At 33.6% G+C, this 19424-nt stretch overlaps 2 protein-coding genes across 2 annotated transcripts; one reads left to right on the top strand and one right to left on the bottom strand.

Annotated features, from left to right (window-relative positions):
• Positions 1–5001: 5001 nt before the first annotated feature.
• Positions 5002–7277, bottom strand: LOC102609756 (protein NRT1/ PTR FAMILY 2.8-like). Its single transcript, XM_006476599.3, has 3 exons — positions 7094–7277; positions 6790–7007; positions 5002–6692 (listed from the first exon to the last, which is right to left on the bottom strand). Exons 1-3 carry the CDS (start codon positions 7188–7190, stop codon positions 5208–5210), a joined length of 1800 nt encoding a protein of 599 aa, XP_006476662.2. The 5' UTR covers positions 7191–7277; the 3' UTR covers positions 5002–5207.
• Positions 7278–12344: 5067 nt separating this feature from the next.
• LOC102609477 (LRR receptor-like serine/threonine-protein kinase FEI 2) lies at positions 12345–16671 on the top strand. The gene is made up of 13 exons (XM_006476598.4): positions 12345–12636; positions 12947–13082; positions 13168–13239; positions 13323–13394; positions 13511–13582; positions 13671–13742; positions 13865–13936; positions 14640–14746; positions 14902–15075; positions 15148–15480; positions 15628–15882; positions 16000–16133; positions 16283–16671. The coding sequence occupies exons 1-13, from the start codon at positions 12549–12551 to the stop codon at positions 16505–16507; spliced, it is 1812 nt and encodes a 603-aa protein (XP_006476661.2). The 5' UTR covers positions 12345–12548; the 3' UTR covers positions 16508–16671.
• The last annotated feature ends 2753 nt before the right edge of the window (positions 16672–19424 follow it).

The following is a 19424-nucleotide window of genomic DNA, read 5'->3' as shown; positions in this document are numbered from 1 at the left end:
TTATTTGTATAATAATAACTCAATCTTAAAATATATATATATATTTTTAATTACACGAGACTAATGTTCAGATTACAACTCATATTATATGAGATTTACAACTGACATTTACAATCAGATAATTACTGAGCCTAATTTACATTAATTCTTATATAGCACTGCCCAGATTTTACCCTCTTTAATATTCGAGTGGTGTCTACTCCACTCACATTTTGAAATAGAGAAAATTGCATTCACTTAATAATTAAGGAAGGAAATAAATCCCTACATGCGTCGCGGGGGCTTGAACCGCTGCTCTCACAGTTGTGAGTACAAGGTCCTAACCATTGGGCCAAGGCCGAGTTACTCTTAAAATACATTTATTTACTACCAAATTAATCCTTATAATAACGAATTTCTTCATTGTTTGTAATTTCCTTTTTACCCACATCCTATTTTCCAAGTTGACAATAAAGAAGAGCATAGCAACCAAGAATGCTTCCCAAGTTTCGTAGTTTTACGGTATACTCTATTAATGTTTTCAAGTAATACTAAATGTTCCTTTAATCCTTATAATTTTAAGTAAACCACAAATTGTGAAAACCACGCTCATATGGATGATTAGAGGATTGAATTGTTATTAAACTAAATAATTAGTCTATATATTTTTAAAATATTATTCAATCACCTCTTTCAATACTTAAAAATGTTCTGAAAATATATTTTACTCGTGCTTTTTCTTTTAGAAGTGGTAGGAGGTGGGAAAATTTAAAATTGATTTAAAAAAAAAGAAATACAACATTACTCTTTATTACTTTCCAAACTATTCATATTTTTGTCTGATATAACTTAACAGTCGAACAAATTTGACTTACAATTTTGAAAAATAAATTATAATGGGACCATATATAAAACACCAACCTTTTAAATAATTTAAAAAATACTTGAACTAACTCGATGGTTAACTAAAATTATAGGGATTAAAACAATTTTTGTTTTTTGAAGTAATGAAAATTTTGTATTACTCTTAAAATTTTATTTCCTTTTTTTTAACAGTTGTATTTCATTTTAATTTTGAAAGCATCAAATCTCACTCCATGTTTAATGGTTATTAATTTTCCAATCATTCACGTACTTGTAGTTAATACCCAATCATTTTATTGCACAATATTTATAAATTAAAAATTTGGACAACTCAGTATCGAATGGGTCTCTTCCCCAGCTACACGAAAAATTCCTGAAACGTCAAATTAGAATTAATGGCTTGTAACCATCCATCGTTCGTTATTGATATAATTAATTAATTATATTCTGGTTCACATAATTGCTCGTTGGAGTAGCGGTAACAAACAGTAGCGGTAACAAACAGTAGCTTCGAGTTTGATTTAGCTGGAAGAATTAATACGCTATGTGTCAGCAATTCAACGAAAATTTTAAATCTCAACATAATCACATGTTGACTCACAAGTATGAAACGGGGTCAATATCTCTTCTCAATAATGGATTTTGAAACTAATTAACAATTTGAAGATACCTCGGTGTCTTTTTGTGATGATTTCAACGTTTGCGACGTATCAATTGTTTTTTTCCTCTTCATATTAATAATTTAAATTAGAATTATTAATGAAATTTGTATTTATCTATTCTCTCTATGGCCACTTTACTATTGTAGAAATAATAACGACAAGACATGGTAGAGGCGGAGAAGCCATCCCCATTCATCATCCGATTAAAATTTGGCTTATTCTCCAACAAATATAATGGAGATAGAGATGGAGAATCTCGTGTGAAAATCAATTTACTCATTCTCCCATTTATCTACTTTGTATTAGATATTCGACCATCATTAATATATTAAAAAATAACATATTGAAATACTATAAAATAAAATAAAATATGCGTAGATAAATAATAACTAATATATACATACACGCACACCCAACTCCAATCAGCAAAACCAACCAACAAAAGCCCTCATCTTTTAAATCTTTTTACGGGATGTGAAAAAACTTGCTCTTGTGTTGTAATTTTTACCATTCTCAGCCTTATTCCTAAAAAATCCATCAAAATTCATTCATGCCCCGTGAGAGGAGTTTGCCATCTATTCAGGAGTTCAGGCAAAAACTGTGCGCTTGGCAAACGGGGCATGCCAGTGACGTCTGAAATTACCATCACCATTCTTATCGTTTTTAAAGGTTATGAATTAGAATTACTGATTAAAGCAAGCAAAGGGTCTCACGGAATTAATTTTGTTTTGTTATGAACTATTACCATGCCAACTTAGCAAAAGTTGCACGAGTGTTGAATCCGTTGCTTTCGCCTACAATTTGTCATGATATAATATTTGCCGACGAAAGGATCTTAACTTCAGCAAATCCTGTCGTAACTGACTTGATTAATTTGCTTCGTATTGAGTGAAAGAGAAAAACAATTCGTACTCTAATTTGTAGGTCCACACTGGGTACCAGAATACAGTATTTGGATTTTTTACTATTTCCTTCCTATTATTTTTATAATATTATACGTGCGGACCTATTTGGTATGCACATTATTTATAAAATATTGCGTTAATCAAATTTCAATAATAATCCTATCTTATATTTGGTATTTTCTGGTATTGGCTAGTAGCTAATTACATTAATTTTCTCAAATTAATTCTTTTTTATTTATCTTAAATTAGTTATTGCACCAAAAGCTGAAGAAAACAAGTTGCTCGTTGTTTTTGTGTGCGTGTGTTGTTGTTGGTTTTTTTTTTTTTTTTTTTGCATTTTCTTTTGTCACACTCATTAAAATGATAAAATAGTATGAACATTAGTCCAGCAACTCATAACATTGAAGTTATAATATTCTGCAATTGATTTTGGCAAAGAGTTCATAGCAATAGAGAGAAACTTGGGATTTTTATCACTTAATCCTGTGAGTGGTTGTGGGATAAAATTTTAATTTAAAAAACATAAACCCAGGGGGTCCCCTTGGGATTGAATTTTTTTCACTATTTAGGATTACGAGATGGACCCATCATTTTTATCCCACATCTACTTTTATGTACAAACAAAACGTGAGATAAAGATTATTTTACACTGATTTTTCAATCCCATCATTTTTAACTATAATCAAGCGAGCCCTATATTTTAGCTTTTTTATATTAAAGTTTTAATAAGCTTTTTTTAGATTCTCTTCTTGTTTGTTTATTTATTTATTGAAGTTATAATTATACGAATATATTGCAATGTGAGTTTTGTGGGAGTATAAATTCATACATTTTAAGCATTTTGAGAGGTCTATTGAGCATAATTAGGAAATTTATGTCATGTAACAATAAGACTTTATATGTACACTTCAGAGAGATATATTTGCCCTCGCTAATATTTTAGAATAGAGTAATGCTCTACTTACTCACTTTAAATATTTTATTGGGATATTTAATAATGTGACATTTTATGTGTAATTTATTTAGTAGGCTGTAAAAATAATAACTTAATGATAATAATAAAATCAATTAATATCATAATCATGTCACTAAATAATTAATAACATATCATTGAGTATTTCAATTAAGCATTCAAATTTAGTAATCATAACATTAATATGTAGAATATAATCACGCTTCAAATGCCCCCCCCCCCCTAGTTTTTTATTTGTGTGTAGATAACATGCACACCATGTTTAATGTAGTCATACATTGCCACTTCTATTTTGAATAATCAAACTCTCACAAAAAGTCGTACAAAAAATATTAATATGTTCGGTATTTAGGTCCCGTTTGGGATTGAGGTTGAAACTCAATAAACTGTTTATTTTATAATTTGTGACAAAAATAGTATTTGATAAATTTTATAAAAGTTACTTATTTAATAATTTTCTCTATTTTGACAGTAACTTTTAAAAGCAGGTAGTTGGTTATTTTTTATAAGCAACTCATTAAATAAGTTATCATACCTTTTTAAAGTTCCTATTATAACCTTAATATTTAAAAATAATAATTATGTCTTATTTTCCCACACACCATAATATTAAGCCATTAAATATCATATTACCACTACAATCAAATTACCGCCACAACTATTGTATATTCTCTTCAGTATCAAAGTTTTGATCTAAAAAGTTCATATTTTTTTATTTTTTTCTTTGTATTTTCTATTATAAGATTAAAAAAGGTTTGCATATAATTATGTAATTTTTTTTTTAACTTTGAACAATTTCACATGAAAATTAACCATGACTTTCAATCTCTTTATATTTTTTTACTATAGTTAATATGTTTATTGCATCAAGTTCAATATGAATGTAATGCATATTACTTTTTTTATTTTATCTATATTATGTATTAGTGCGAATTTTTATCATATTTTATATAACAAATATATTAATTTTTTTTTCACTTCATGTAATTGTAAGCATTTTAAAAAGAAAAAGACATGTCTAAATATCATTAAATATACTCCAAAAAAATAAAAATGTAATTTAAACTTATGTCTATTTTAATCATTATATAATAGAACAATACATTTGCAATATTTACCAAATACATATATACTGCTTTTCAAACTCATAGCAATTGCAATAACATAGTTTATCAAACACCAACCTGCTTTTTTAATCAGCTGCTTTTTGCATCTATATAGCAGAAGTAGCTTATTTAATCAATAATCGCAATCCCAAATTAGCCCTTAATGATTTTGTGAGTACTTATTAGATAACTTTTGGAGTAAATATCAGTACTCCTTTATTTTAGGATTTAAAGAGTTAACAAACAAAATTATGAAAATACTGACAACCATAATCTTATCTGCTTTATATTTAATACAATATATATTGAAAAGGGTCTAGCTCTGTTGACACTCTTTTATAAACATACAATTAAAGTTATAACGTATTTTTTACTATTTATTATTTTTGTGTGTGTGGCTGTGATTTGTTCTCCACCTTGAAACAACTTTAACATAGCCATGACTTATTGAAAATATAAAAAATAAAAAGAAACATGAAATCCGATTCTCGATTTTTTTTTCTTTTTTTTTTTTTTGTAAAGTAGCATTATTGCTGTACTATTTCCTAAAAAAATTGAGTCACTGTATTTTTACAATTAAACTATTCTCCTGAGGAAAATAAAATTAAAAAAAAAACAAGAGAGAAGAAGAAAGTAAGCAAACAAATAGTATCTATATATCTATTATAACACAAAATTATATATTAAAAAAAAAAACTATAGATTCCTATTTTGCTAATTAGCTAGTGTCAGGCCTTTCCAATCCCTTCTCTTCATCTATAGATTCTCTCCTTGGCAAGTTTGCTGAGTTACCCGCAACCACGTTCTCTAATTGCACATCCTTTACCCCAGTTTCAGCAACAGTAGTATTAACCACAAAGTGACTAGCGAAGAAGCTGAAGTAGACAAAATTCACAGCTCCAAGGCCGGCAATGATGTAGTAGTAATAGTCGAGCCGGTTCTTGTTCAAATCATGACCTCCCAGCCATGGCGAATTCCCCGTTCTTTTAGTCACCCGGTGGATGATATTAATAACCAATGAGCTCACGTAGCTTGCTACGGACAAGCTGAGAAAAAATGCCGCCCCTGCAACAGTTCTCATGCTTTCAGGCATTTGGTTGGTGAAGAACTCCATTATAGCAACAGCAGCGAACGCTTCGGTCAGACCTGAAAGGGCATACTGCGGCAAAAGTATCAAAAGGCTCATGGGCGACACAAACGAATCGTGTTTCAAAGCCAACTCACGTCGTCTTTTCTCGACAGATCCTGCCACTAACATGCATAGAATCGACATTACGATACCGGTCTTTATTCTTTGTTGCAGTGTCAGTCTTTTTACCTTTCCGGCAATTTTTGTGGCCACTGGAATGTATAACCGCTCGTAAATGAGGATCCATAATGACAATGCAAGCATTGATGTGATATTCATCCAGGCTGGTGGCATTTTGAAATGTGGTCCCACTGATTTGTTCATTTGAATTGCTTGTAGGATTCCGAATGTGTTCTGTTGGTCCATTGATATGAAACAAGCGATTCCCGATACACAAACAGGCAAGATTGCTATTAAACATTTCAGTTGTTCTACTTGTTGCAAGCTACAAAGTCTCCACCCATTCTTGGGCGTCCCTTGTTCTTGCAACTCGTGACTTGGTTCAGTAATTAAAGCAGCTCTATCAAGGCACTTGAATCTGTTGGTGCGCTTGAGCTTTATCATCAAAGGGGGGTCATAATAGTTATGCTCGCAACCTGGTTCAACGCTAAAACATCGCTTCCTACAGGCAGCTACGACCACTTTGGCCATGTCTGAAAAGACACTTCCTGCAGGTTTTATGTAAATGTAACAGCGGCGGCCCAACAAGAAAAGGGTTATGGAGAAGGCAAGGCAAGCTGTTGGGATTGCGAAGCCAAGAACCCAACTGACATTTGTCTGAATGTAGACAACGCCTGTGAGTACTACAACGAGGGCAACGGTAAAAGAGAAGTACCACCAATTGAAGAAGCTTTCTAGTTGTGCCCGTCCTTTCTCGGTGGTGGTGTCGAATTGATCAGCACCAAAGGCAATGTTGCAAGGCCTAATCCCACCTGCTCCGATGGATAGCAGTGTAAGTGCAGCGAAGAGGACGCAGAATTGCCAACCTTGAGGCTGAGGGCAATTAGGCGGATCACTACAGCTAGAGGGTCTCAGCTGATGTATGCCTGCTGTCAGTGTCATTATCAACATTCCCTGTAAAAATTATGGAGACACGAGCCTTAGTCTTACTAACCCCTACCAAGAATATGCAACCAAAAATTAATGCATTTTAATTAACCTCCTTAACTACCAGTAGAGAGGCAATGGAGCCGACGAGGAGGGTGCGGAACCTGCCCAAATAAGCGTCAGAAACGAAAGCACCCAGCAATGACGTAATGTTGCTGGAACCGGACCATATGGTTACTATGTTAACCAAAAGAACACCTCCCAGGTTGTAATTGGTTTGCAGATACACTGTTATATTGCTTATCAAACTCATCGAAGCCAATTTCTCGAATGTCTCGTTCCCTTCAATAATAAGTAATTAATTAAATCCACTCACAAATCAAATCATGTACACACACACACACACAAAAAAAAATTATGAAAATTACCAAGTATGTACTTTATGGCTCTCCATCCTCCAGGTTTCTTAGCAGAAGGGTCTTGCTCCACTGTGGAAGCAGAAGAAGAATGGATATTATTTGCCATATTTAATTAATTTTCTCTCTTGTGTGCTTACTAATTAATTTCGTTTAATCTTAATGCCCTTTTAATTATAAGAGTGCAAGCAAAATAAGAAAGAATAACATATGACTGATATAGAAGTGTGGTGGGTGTACTAGCTAGGCTGATTACTCGGACATTTGCTGAAAATTCTAATTGAAGATAAGTGACATGCCAGAAACGTGCCCATGGTGACACGCATGCAACGTGTTTATTAATTTGGTCAACTATGCGTGAGCTGAAAGTATACATAGCGTCCGGTCTTAACACGCGCATTTTGGGAAGCAGTTACGGTCCAATCAGATTTGTAACACTGGTTAAATTTGTTGTGCGGTTTGATCCTAACTTTACGGACATATACAAAAGCTCAATTAGCTCACAGAAATAGTATAATAGGTTTTTAACATTTAATCGTTGATGAAATATTTAGTTACAAATGTTGGGTATTTTCAAATGCCAATAAAAGATTGAAAGAAATCATGGTATAAATCATTTAATATAAACTGGTCAAATATTATTCAGACAGGTAGTTAGCCAGACGATTCTTTTTACTTTAGAGTGTGAATTAATCTTTTTTTTTTTTTAATTTCGTATTCGGCTTGATTAAAATTTTAATGACCTAATTCTAGTCCTTCCATTATCAAATTGAATCCAGTGTTAAAGTTTAATTACTTATTATGGTAAAATCTCGATAAATTAATAACATTGAGACCAAAAAATTTTATTAATTAAGCGATTATAAATTAATAGAATTATAATTTAGCACGTTGAATACGGGGTAGAGATTGAAAAAATTTATTATTTAACAGAGGTTTTATTTGTTAAATATTAATTTATCGAGGTTTTACTTGTATGTCTTACCCTATAACTATCAATCATAATATCGTAAAAAGCTTGGCTCAGTATTAAACCCAAATTCTTCTCGAGTTATTTATAATTTAGCACTTTTTCAGGGATGTGGCAGGGCAACTTCAAGAAAAGAAAAAAAGATTTCTCGTCATCATATCTTAAGCTACTTAAGGTTTTCATTTTGTTAATTTAACACTGGATTTTTTTAAGTAAAAAATGATTTTTTTTTCCTTTTTAACAATTATTTATATAGTTTTAAGGAGGAATAATGAATTTAAAGAGAAATGAAGAGTAATATATATACATTTTTCAAACAATGGAAAATGATCAGGACCCCTCTTAATTGGCAAAACAAATCATTTTCTAGTAAAGTTTTAAAATATATCCAAAACTTGTGTTATCAAATTTCATTATTTTTGTTTTTTGGACTATTTTTAGCCTTGACTAAAAATTAATTATGGTTTAAAATTTAAAATTTTAGGGAAATAAGACTAACGGAATTACTTACTCTTTGTTGTGTTAAAGTTTGACAACAAGGGGTTAACATGCATGGTAAAAATGGGGTTTCTTAGGGTACTGATATGTCACAGGCTGCTCAAATTTATCACCAACAAAGACTAAATTGGCGCGTACGGATACGCTCAGTAAAAGTCCATCTAACAGTAGAATATGCTTAGCAGTGGACTGTCCCATACAACTAGTGAGCCGTGGTGCACTTAACAAGCGAACAACCCATATTCAACAAGCTCGGTCCGATATCTAAAAATCTCTACACCAACTTGCACTACTTGCTAGGAAGCATCTAGACCTAGGCTAGTAAGACAAATCGCTCCTCAAATAAAAATGTTGTCGATGGATTGGTCCCATTTGTAAAATATAAGTAATATTGTAATAATAATTAAAAAAGCAGAAGAAGACGCAAAATTGCAAGATCCATTAAAGTAATAAGTGTGGAGTTATGTTTACACCTCCCGCGACGACATATTCCACAGTAATATACTTATCTCTAATTAATATAATATCATAAATAATATTAAAATTAGAATCATTAATTTATTTGTACACTGTTATTTTGCAATTTAGGGTTAGAAGAATAATCTATCAAATAGATATATAAGCCTATATATATATATATATTATTATAGCTTAAATTTATGAAGAAGACGTCACATATTTACATATTGTGAAGATGTGTAGGGTAGGAAATCTTTTCTCTTTGCAATTTAGGGCTAGAAGAGTAATCTACGAGGAACATACAATGTACAACTCCGATAAATATGAGCCTGTTTGATATAAAGGTTAAATTTATAAAGAACAACACAAGACACGTGAAATGAGTGAGTAAATCACTGTTGTATTATATTTTACTACAGTAGTAAAAGGAGTGTAGGATCGTGGAAACAACAATGGGAGTATGGGTTGCATTTCTTCTTGGAGCGATGCCCATTTTGGGGCTGCTGTTGTGGTGGTGGAATACTGGAACTAGCTGTTGTAGTATACGCTTCCTCTGAAGTTTCGATATTCCGGGCCGAGGTTGCCACCCGGTCAAGTGGGCTTCCCTTCTATCGGGGAAATGTTCACCTTTCTTGGGTACTTCAAGAACATTCGCCGCCCTGATGATTTCATCAACTCTAAGCAACAGAAGTAAGTAAGACATCTTAATTTGAAATTCATTCTTCGTATCAATGGCTTTATTAATTAGTAGTTTACTCATTTAGGTCTTATATTTCAGGTTAAGTGTCCGTTTAATTTTTATATTCTAAAAAATACCTCAAGATACTCTTCGTATTGAATAAATGACACTCATGCCCTCATATTTCCTTTACTTTTGCAATAATACCCTTACCACAATTTTAAAGCAATAATTGGTAATTTTGCAATGATCTTATTAATAATTATTTATAAAAAATAATTTACCAAATTAATCCGAAAGTAAAATAGAACAAAAAATTACATTTAATGTTATTTTACTATTGGTATTAATTTTTTTATAGATAAATAATTTATTTCCAAAATATTGTTGTAAGGGTATAATTGCAAAAGAAAAAAAAATGCATAAGTATCACATATTCAATGGCAAAGATGTTTTAAGACATTTTTCAAAATATAAAGATTAAACAAGTACTTAACTTAAGATATAAGAACTAAACGAGTATTTAACCGTAATTATTGTGTGTCATTTCAAAATATTTAAGATAATTTTAGGTGCAAATATTTATTTGTTTATTTTTACATTTCTCTGCTGTACCCCCCAAAAGCCCAATCGCTTGGCCATGAGCTTTGACTCTTAAAAGAGAAAAAAAAAAAAAAAATCTGATGATCAGGGTACCGTGATGGAGTAGAAATGTACAGAACCCACGAGCTCGGATCACCGTTAATTATTACATGTTTCCCGGCAATCAACAAATTTGTATTTCGATCGTACGATTCCTTTGAGCTTGAATGGCCCATTGTCGATCTTGTGGGCCAAAAAGGGTAGGTCCAAATGTCCGATGAAGCAAAGAAGGTAAAAATCGGGTCCTGGCGCAAGATCGTCAAGTTAATATTCGCTAAGCTGACACAACTTTTCTATCACGAGGCAATTTTTTCGTTAAACACCCCATATACACAGCGGAAAAGTGATCACCAATAACAGAACATAAGGATACTGCTAATTGAAAAATAATATGCACCCCGTGAACAAATTTTTGAAGTGTGGTCGTATCCAATGCCATTACCAGATCTTGTTATTTATGGATGCTGCAACTTAGTCATTCTCCAAATGACTGTGATTTCACATCTGATGTTTACAAGTGACATTCGAGAACATTGGAAAGTTATTCATAAGCTTTGAGCAGGGCCACTTTTAGAGTCCATGGATAAATTGTTTGATGGGTTGGTTAAAGGAATTAGAGCTGGCTGGAAACATGCTTGCTCGATTACAAATTGTGCTCCTTCTTCACCGACTGTCCACTGCAAACAAGTAAAGAAAAACTGTCGATCCCATTTTTTAAATTTGAGCCAATACGAACTTTGTCTCATATAATTTTCATGGAAATTCATGTGGGAACTACTCAATCCGGATGCAGATATGATTTATATATCTTTCACATCCGATACCAGCCGATGGTGTTGAAATCAAGATCAGTGAAATATAATCAGTCACCCACTCCTTGTCTGTCCTGGTAGCATGCTCTTTGATTGTAATTTTAATCTCCTTTTATTAAGATGTTGATGACGTGATTTTAGTAAACTTGACCAACGCTTTCTTGAGCGAAGTACTAATATATTATTTGCTAGACTTGATATTGCCATCTCTGCAACCCCCATTTCCTAAAATGTGCCATATCTCAAATCAATATGCTTTGCGACCATATAAAGCTGGCCACAGTGTGACCACCGTTTGCTTGAAACGTAAGCATCTACAGCAGAAAGCTACTCATGATTCTGAAGTTGAACATGTTTCGTTTGGTTTGAGTATGTTTATAGTAAAGGTGAAGGCTCTTTTAGCCTCAGGTCTAAATTCAAATCAATGCTGGTGTCTGGTGAAAGACCATCATCCAAATTTGACCCAAATGGCTTTGCTAATTAAGAGGTCTACGACTTATGGTCAAATCATAAAATCAATTGTAGTAGATAAGCACCATCACATTGTAGCCCCAGTGAATTGGCATCATACATTGCACAAATAAATCATTACCAAATCAACATCGACCTACCATGCCTAAACCTAGTTTAAACTCAAATTTTGAACAAAAAACCTCCAAATGCTTTCTGGGTTCAGCAAGATTAGGCAAATTATACAGATAAAAAAGGCTAGCTTTAGTAGGAAAGAAACCTTTCAAACGGATGCCCGTGAAAATGAAAGTAAAATAGAGTTGGCCCCATAATCATTCATGAGGGCTCAATAGGATGGCCCAAGATTTGGCCTTAAATAAAACCTCTAGCTACACAGCGCATAAGACACGTCAATGTCTTAAAAATGAGTGAGTCAGACATGTTTCAATGCAGCCGCAGACTTTTTAATATAAAAAAACAAAAGCAGTACCTTCGAAAGCTAATTTTGTGGATACACAAATTGCCCCATACTCTCTACTAACCATCTTACACGTGCCAAACTTAAGCATTTTATTTTTAAAAATCCCAAAAATGTTTTAACTTTGTCATGTGAAGCGAGTAGTTTAAATTTCGTACTCGAGAAGAGTATTGTTTGGAACAAAGTGTTTGAATTTCATTGGACAACGGCTACTTATTTACCGCACAACTTTCCATAGACACTTTCAAAAGGTGTCTTTCACTCAGGTCATAGAAAATAGGAAAAATAAAGCATTTTTACTCTCTCTCTCTCTCTCTCTTTAGTGCTTCAAATAATAATTAGATTTATCAATAGTAGTTCAAACTATCATCGCTCCTCTCCCAGGCACTGTTGTCATCACAGCTTCTCATTTCTCTGGCTGTGTGTACACTCATTGTACAGTGGCTTAGCGCATAGCAAGAGCCCATTTGTGAGAAGAAATGAAAATGCATGAGCTGGTTTTGATCTTGACAGTGATTTTTGCAGCAACCCTCTTCAGCTCTTGCTGCCTTGCTCTCACTGAAGATGGTAAGAAAAAAAAACCATATTACATATCATATTCCATTTCGAGTTCTTCTTTTTTATTTCTTTATTTATTTTGTTTTGTTTTATTATTTATTATTATTATTTTTTTTGGGCTGAGAAATCGGCAGTTTTGAGTTTGGGACTTTCATTGGCAGCTAAAAGGTGATGTTTTTGACCGGGGGGAAAAGAAACAAAGTTCTTAACATGATGTTTTAGTGTTGCTTTTAGTATTATACAAAAGATAATCTTTTAGACGAGAGTCAAATTGAGGTTAAAGTTGGGATATTATTGATGATATAATCATATTTTCCAGGCATGACATTGCTAGAAATCAAAAGCTCTTTGAATGATAGTAGAAATTTGCTTGGGAACTGGCAAGCTACTGATGAATCTCCTTGCAAATGGACTGGCATTTCTTGCCATACCCATGATCAGCGAGTCCGCTCTATGTATGTAACTCTACTTTGCTCTTTTCAAATTACTGCAAATTGTTTTACTTTGTTAAAAAATTAATTCACGTGATGGGTTATTCAGAAATCTGCCATATATGCAATTAGGCGGCATTATATCTCCCAGCATTGGTAGACTTGATAAATTGCAAAGACTGTAAGTTCAATACCCTTCTTGACCCTTTTTTGCTTTTCTGCCTGCAAAATCTCTGATTGTAATTCAATTTCACCCTGAAACAGGGCGCTTCATCAAAACAGCTTACATGGATCTATTCCGAATGAGATTACAAATTGTACAGAGCTCAGAGCCTTGTAAGTCAACTTGACAAAAGAACATCTCACTCTGATTCATTGTTCTTGCATTTGATAACTTTCATTCATGTATGTGCACTTGACACCTGATGGCGTCATTTTGATCATTAATGTAGGTACTTGAGGGCAAATTATTTGCAAGGAGGAATACCAGCAAATATTGGAAACCTTTTGTTTCTTACTATATTGTAAGATATCTTGTCGTCCATTGCAGGTCCAAATTTTAATCCTGGTTGAGTTTATTATCTTTAACTTATATTTTATTATTGAATTTAGGGATTTGTCAAGCAATTCACTAAAGGGTGCTATACCGTCATCTCTTGGCCGGCTCACACATCTGCACTATCTGTAAGTTAAAATGAATTACAATTACCTTAACAAACTTGGATATTCACGGATCTCAATTTAAAGCCCTCACAGATTTCTTGGAAACATGTCTTAATAGTACTGTATGGTGCTGTTTCATGCAGAAACTTGTCAACCAACTTCTTTTCTGGTGAGATACCTGACTTTGGAGCCCTGAGTGCTTTTGGAAACAAATCGTGAGCACTCGTGTTTTCTTTTGCTTTTCTTGTTTTCTTACCAGTGCATATGCTCGTGTTTTCTTTTGCTTTTCTTGTTTTCTTACCAGTGCATATGCTTGATCAAATATGCCAGGCCAATTAACATGTAACAGATTCTCTTGTTTCATCTGAGCTCTCCTCTACAGCCGTTTGACAAAATGTCTTTTAAGTAGTGAACTTATGAAATTAGTCCCGCCGCCTACCCCATATAAGGACAAAATTGCTTCTATATATCTTCTTTGCATACATCTGACCTTGTGAAACACTCATCAGAGCCTGGATGAAAACTGGAACTAGAATGAGTGCTTGAATTGCTATCCCTTGTTGGTGCTTCAAATAATTTCATGTTATGTGTCATGATTTGAATGGTACCCAAAGACATCTGTGTATGAAATGTCCATTTGATGTGGATGAGCTTTTGCTTGCATGATTAGCTGTTGTTTGTCTGAGGGGTGCTAAAATGTCAGATCCATCAATTTATATCCTCAGTTTAAATATGGCTATCTATTGTGTCACTCATGAGAACTATCTAGACAACAAGCAAGCAATTTTGTCATCCTTTATTTTATGTGGTGGTTAAGACAAGTTTAATATCATCAAAATTGGTTCTTGATTATCACTTCTGTTCTGTTTAATTGTCCGTCCTCTGAACTTGTTCTAAGACTGCTTCACTTGGGCTTAGGTTTATAGGAAATTTAGATCTCTGTGGTCAGCAAGTACACAAGCCATGTCGAACCTCGATGGGATTTCCTGCTGTGCTACCTCATGCATCAAGTGATGAAGTTGCAGGCAAGTATTATGCCATGTTCCTTGGTTTTTCACTGAATAACAGATGTCCCTGGCAGTTTTTTGCCCCTACTGTTAATTTATCAGGAAGAGCTGATTCCTGCAAATGGTTGTCCAAATACTGATACTAGTTTATTTGCTCTGGGGGTTTTGTGCAGTGCCTACAAAACGGTCCTCTCATTACATGAAAGGAGTGCTGATTGGGGCAATGTCCACAATGGGCCTTGCACTTGTGGTTCTCCTTGCATTCCTTTGGATTTGTTTGCTGTCAAAGAAGGAAAGAGCTGTAAAGAGATACACTGAAGTCCGAAAGCAAGTTGATCAAGAAACAAGTAAGCTGAATATGAATCAAAATGTTGCACATGTCCCTTTTTTTTACTGCTAATTCTTAAATGCTTCAATAGGTACAAAGCTTATAACTTTTCATGGTGATATGCCGTACCCCTCATGTGAGATCATTGAGAAGCTGGAGGCTCTTGATGAGGAGGATGTTGTAGGTTCTGGAGGATTTGGTACTGTATACCGGATGGTTATGAATGATTGTGGAACATTTGCTGTTAAAAGAATTGATCGGAGTCGTGAAGGATCTGATCAAGTGTTCGAGAGGGAGTTAGAGATCCTGGGTAGCATCAAGCATATAAATTTGGTCAATCTGAGAGGTTATTGCAGACTCCCTGCAACAAAGCTTCTCATCTATGATTATCTTTCTATGGGCAGCTTAGATGATTTCTTGCATGGTAAGTATCAGCTTTTCCGGTAGTCTGACTCTGTTCCATGGTGAAAGATTAACATGACTAGGTGTCATTGAAAATAAATTCTTAATTAATGGTTTTTTTTTTTAAAAAAAAGAAAAGAAAAGAAAATTGATGTCTGCTACCCTTCAGAGCATGGTGAAGGACAGCAATTGTTGAACTGGAGTGCTCGTTTGAAAATAGCCCTTGGTTCTGCCAGAGGGTTGGCGTACTTGCACCATGACTGCTGTCCAAAGATTATTCACCGAGATATAAAATCCAGCAACATCCTCCTCGATGAGAACTTGGAGCCCCATGTCTCAGATTTTGGTCTCGCCAAGCTCTTAGTAGACGAAGAAGCCCATGTCACTACTGTGGTGGCTGGCACTTTTGGCTATTTAGCACCAGGTGTGTGTTTGTGGAATTGATGTTTTACTCTGGCATTTCTTTCCGGTTCCAGTTCCAAAGATTCATTACCTTTTATGGTTCACTGATTGGTTGCTTTTATGTACTACTTTGAAACAGAGTATCTACAAAGTGGGAGAGCCACTGAGAAGTCCGATGTGTATAGCTTTGGAGTTCTCTTGCTAGAGCTTGTGACTGGGAAAAGACCTACTGATCCGACTTTTGTAAAGAGAGGCTTAAATGTTGTTGGTTGGGTATGCTTTCCAGAACTTTCTTTTCTTGATATACTATATTTCTTAGTTAGAGATACTCTATTTATGCAGATGAACACAATACAAGTTACTAAATGGTTTCTTAGCATCTCGTGAGTGTACCAAAATAATAACAATTTCTACTTATCCAGATGAACACCCTACTGAAAGAGAATAGATTGGAAGATGTCATAGATAAACGCTGTGCTGATGCCGATATGGAAACTGTGGAAGCAATTCTTGAAATAGCTGCAAGGTGCACAGATGCTAACCCGGATGATCGGCCGTCCATGAACCAGGTTTTGCAGCTGCTAGAGCAAGAGGTCATGTCACCTTGCCCAAGTGATTTCTACGAGTCCCATTCAGATTATTGTTAATTTGATACACAAATCATTTTGTTTAACCTTGTTCTGCAAGAACATGCGTAGTTACTGCCTCAACCTTATTCTGCAAGTGTTCTGTCCCTCTCTTTAGGGCCCAGCCTGTATATTAATTTTTCTCATCTACAATTTTATGAATGCTCTTGCTTGCTTACCGTGAATCACTGGGGCTTCTACTAATACCACTAATTAGATAGCATTAGAGATCCAACAATTGAGTTGTGCAGGGTCAATTACAAGTCATCTGATCTGAAGCCCATATTTTTAACTGAGCCTATCCACTCAAGCTGTTCATTGTCTAGTCAAGATTTTAACTCATGTGTCAGGTCGCGTAACCGTAATGTGGTACTAAACACGATACTATTTAAGATTTCACGACCTTTAAAATTGGTGGGTCTATGTTGTGGGTCTATAGCCCCGCCAATTATGACACTTACCACATTCATATTTAACAAGAGTTACAAGACATCTCGCTTCAATTTCATGGTCGATAATTAGTTAATTTCTCCTCATCTATTAATGTGTAAATATATTAAGCTTCTATATGTTATTTGATAACAAGCAAGGTAAAAAATTTAAAAAAAAAATGACGGGCAAAATAGATGAGGTCACGCAAATGCCGATATTCAATTATATTTTCATTAAAAAAAGTATACAAAGTCTTTTGGTTAATTTAACTACAATTAGATCAATCAGTGGAAATTAAAAGTAGTACAGAAAAATATGTTGGTGGGTAAGGTAGCTAGCTTAACTTTAAAAATAATTACAGAAAGAAAAGTTGAGTCCAAAGTGGAAAAGAGTCCTTCCCAGCTTGTCTGCTCCACAAATAATAAGCAGCATAAATCCACTGTGGATGCACCGAAAACGTGTTGTGGTGCTCCGCCGACCAACGACCCTCTGTTCCTGGCCTTGCTGAGACGGAGACCACGTGTGTCACTGACAAGTATACATCCGTGCATGCGGCACCCAACTCGCTAGCTCTCCATTTGAGCAATGGAAATTCAAATTCCTTATCATCAACATCCATGATAAAGAACAATGTACATCCTGCAAGAATTTCCTCCGGTTTTCCCCAGGAAACACTTAACATGCTCCCCAAACACGATTCTCAAAAAATATTGGGAAAGGAACCACACAAACAACTGCTTAATTAAATTAAGCGGAAATAAATTATTTTTATCTTTGCGTGAATAAAATGAGATGTGTACTATAAATTAACAAGTAGAAAATAAACCAAATAATCATAGCAATAAACTAATCATAAGAGACACATTTTTTCGTGAAAAATTCAAATTGAAAAAATCATGGGACCCTAGTTCAATATAACATTCCACTATATTAATAATGAGATTGCAATATAAATTCTTCTTTAGATAACATTGAAGGCTAACAACATCAAGAATTTTAATAATTTTGACTTATTGTAATAGCCTAATATATGTCTTTCTAATAAATAAGTATATCAAACAAAAGCTAACGAGAGTAAAAAATAAAAATCAAGATCAATAAAATTATAGAGGGTAATGTTAAGAATTTATCCTCCAAATTTAGAAAAAAAAAAAAGAGCTAAAATTACATTCTGATCGTCCAATTGAAAATGGAAAATCTTTAACACCCAAAAATAAATTCATGCCACTGTCTTCTTTTCTCTTGTCTTTTTCACGCATTGGTTATTGTAGCTGCCGCAACAATTAATCTTCTTTGTATAATGCGCTTTTCAAGACCTATTTTTAATGAAAATTTTCATTTAGCCCCATAAAATTTCTTTAATTACTTAATCACCTAAACTAATGCAAACTTTAAATGAGATGGACCCAATAAATCTCTCCTTACAGATAATGTAGGGAACACTATTAAATGCTATCTTTTTATAGCTTTTTGGCTTTTTCTTTTACAATGACTTTGTTATCATATCTAATTTATTTTATGTTGTGTAAATCTTCTCAAGTAACAATTATTTCTCCCCAAACACATTTCATATCCAATAATTCCTCACATCAATATACTTGTATTTCAATTAGTATATTCAAATTCTTTACTAAGTAAATAACACTTTAACTATTATAGGACATAATTTAGTTGTCTTGTTTCACACCTATTTCTTGTAAGATATTCTTCATCCACAATATTTTTTTTTTTTTGCAACCTTTAGTAATTGCAATATACTTTATTTTAGTGATAGACATAACAACACACTGCTGAAGTTTAAACTGTCATGAGATTGCTCCCTTTACAAAAAGGAGAAAATATCGTGATAAGAATTTTCTAGAATCAACATCTTTTGTCATATTTTCATCCATGTACACTTGTAACATAGGTTTGTCACAACTAAAACATACACATGTTTTGGAAATGCCTATGAGATATCTGAGAGTCTACTTCACTATTATCCAGTGCTCTTTGCCTAGATTGGAGAAAAATTGACTGATTATACTAACTGCATGGGTAATTTTAGTCTTATACAAATCATGACATACATCAAACTACTAACTGCTGAAGCATAGAAAATTCATCTCATCTCTTACTTCTCTTTCTCATTTATAGGATAGCTCATAATTAAGCTTGAAATAGCTTGGAAGTAGAGAATAAATAGATTTGCCTTGCTCATGTTGAGTTTTTCAAGAATCATTTCAATTTATGCTTTTTGAATTAAAGATAACTTTCCAGATTTTCTATTACGAGAAATTTTCATGGCAACCTGATCCCAAGTCCTTAATTGTAAAAGACTTACTAAGCTCTTTCTTCATATTATCAATATTGCTCAATAATCAACATGTCATCCATATAAAGCAAACGAATAATAAAATCATTATCACCAAACTTCATAGCAATGGTCAAACATAATCTTGCTTAAACTATAATTTTTCATAAAGGAGTCAAACTTTTTATACCATTGTCTTTGTGCCTGTTTTAA

Source organism: Citrus sinensis, chromosome 3 (genome assembly GCF_022201045.2).
Source record: "Citrus sinensis cultivar Valencia sweet orange chromosome 3, DVS_A1.0, whole genome shotgun sequence".
Taxonomy (NCBI): domain Eukaryota; kingdom Viridiplantae; phylum Streptophyta; class Magnoliopsida; order Sapindales; family Rutaceae; genus Citrus; species Citrus sinensis.
The sequence above is the reverse complement of the archived record's forward strand: the minus strand, read 5'-3'. Positions and strand labels throughout refer to the sequence as shown.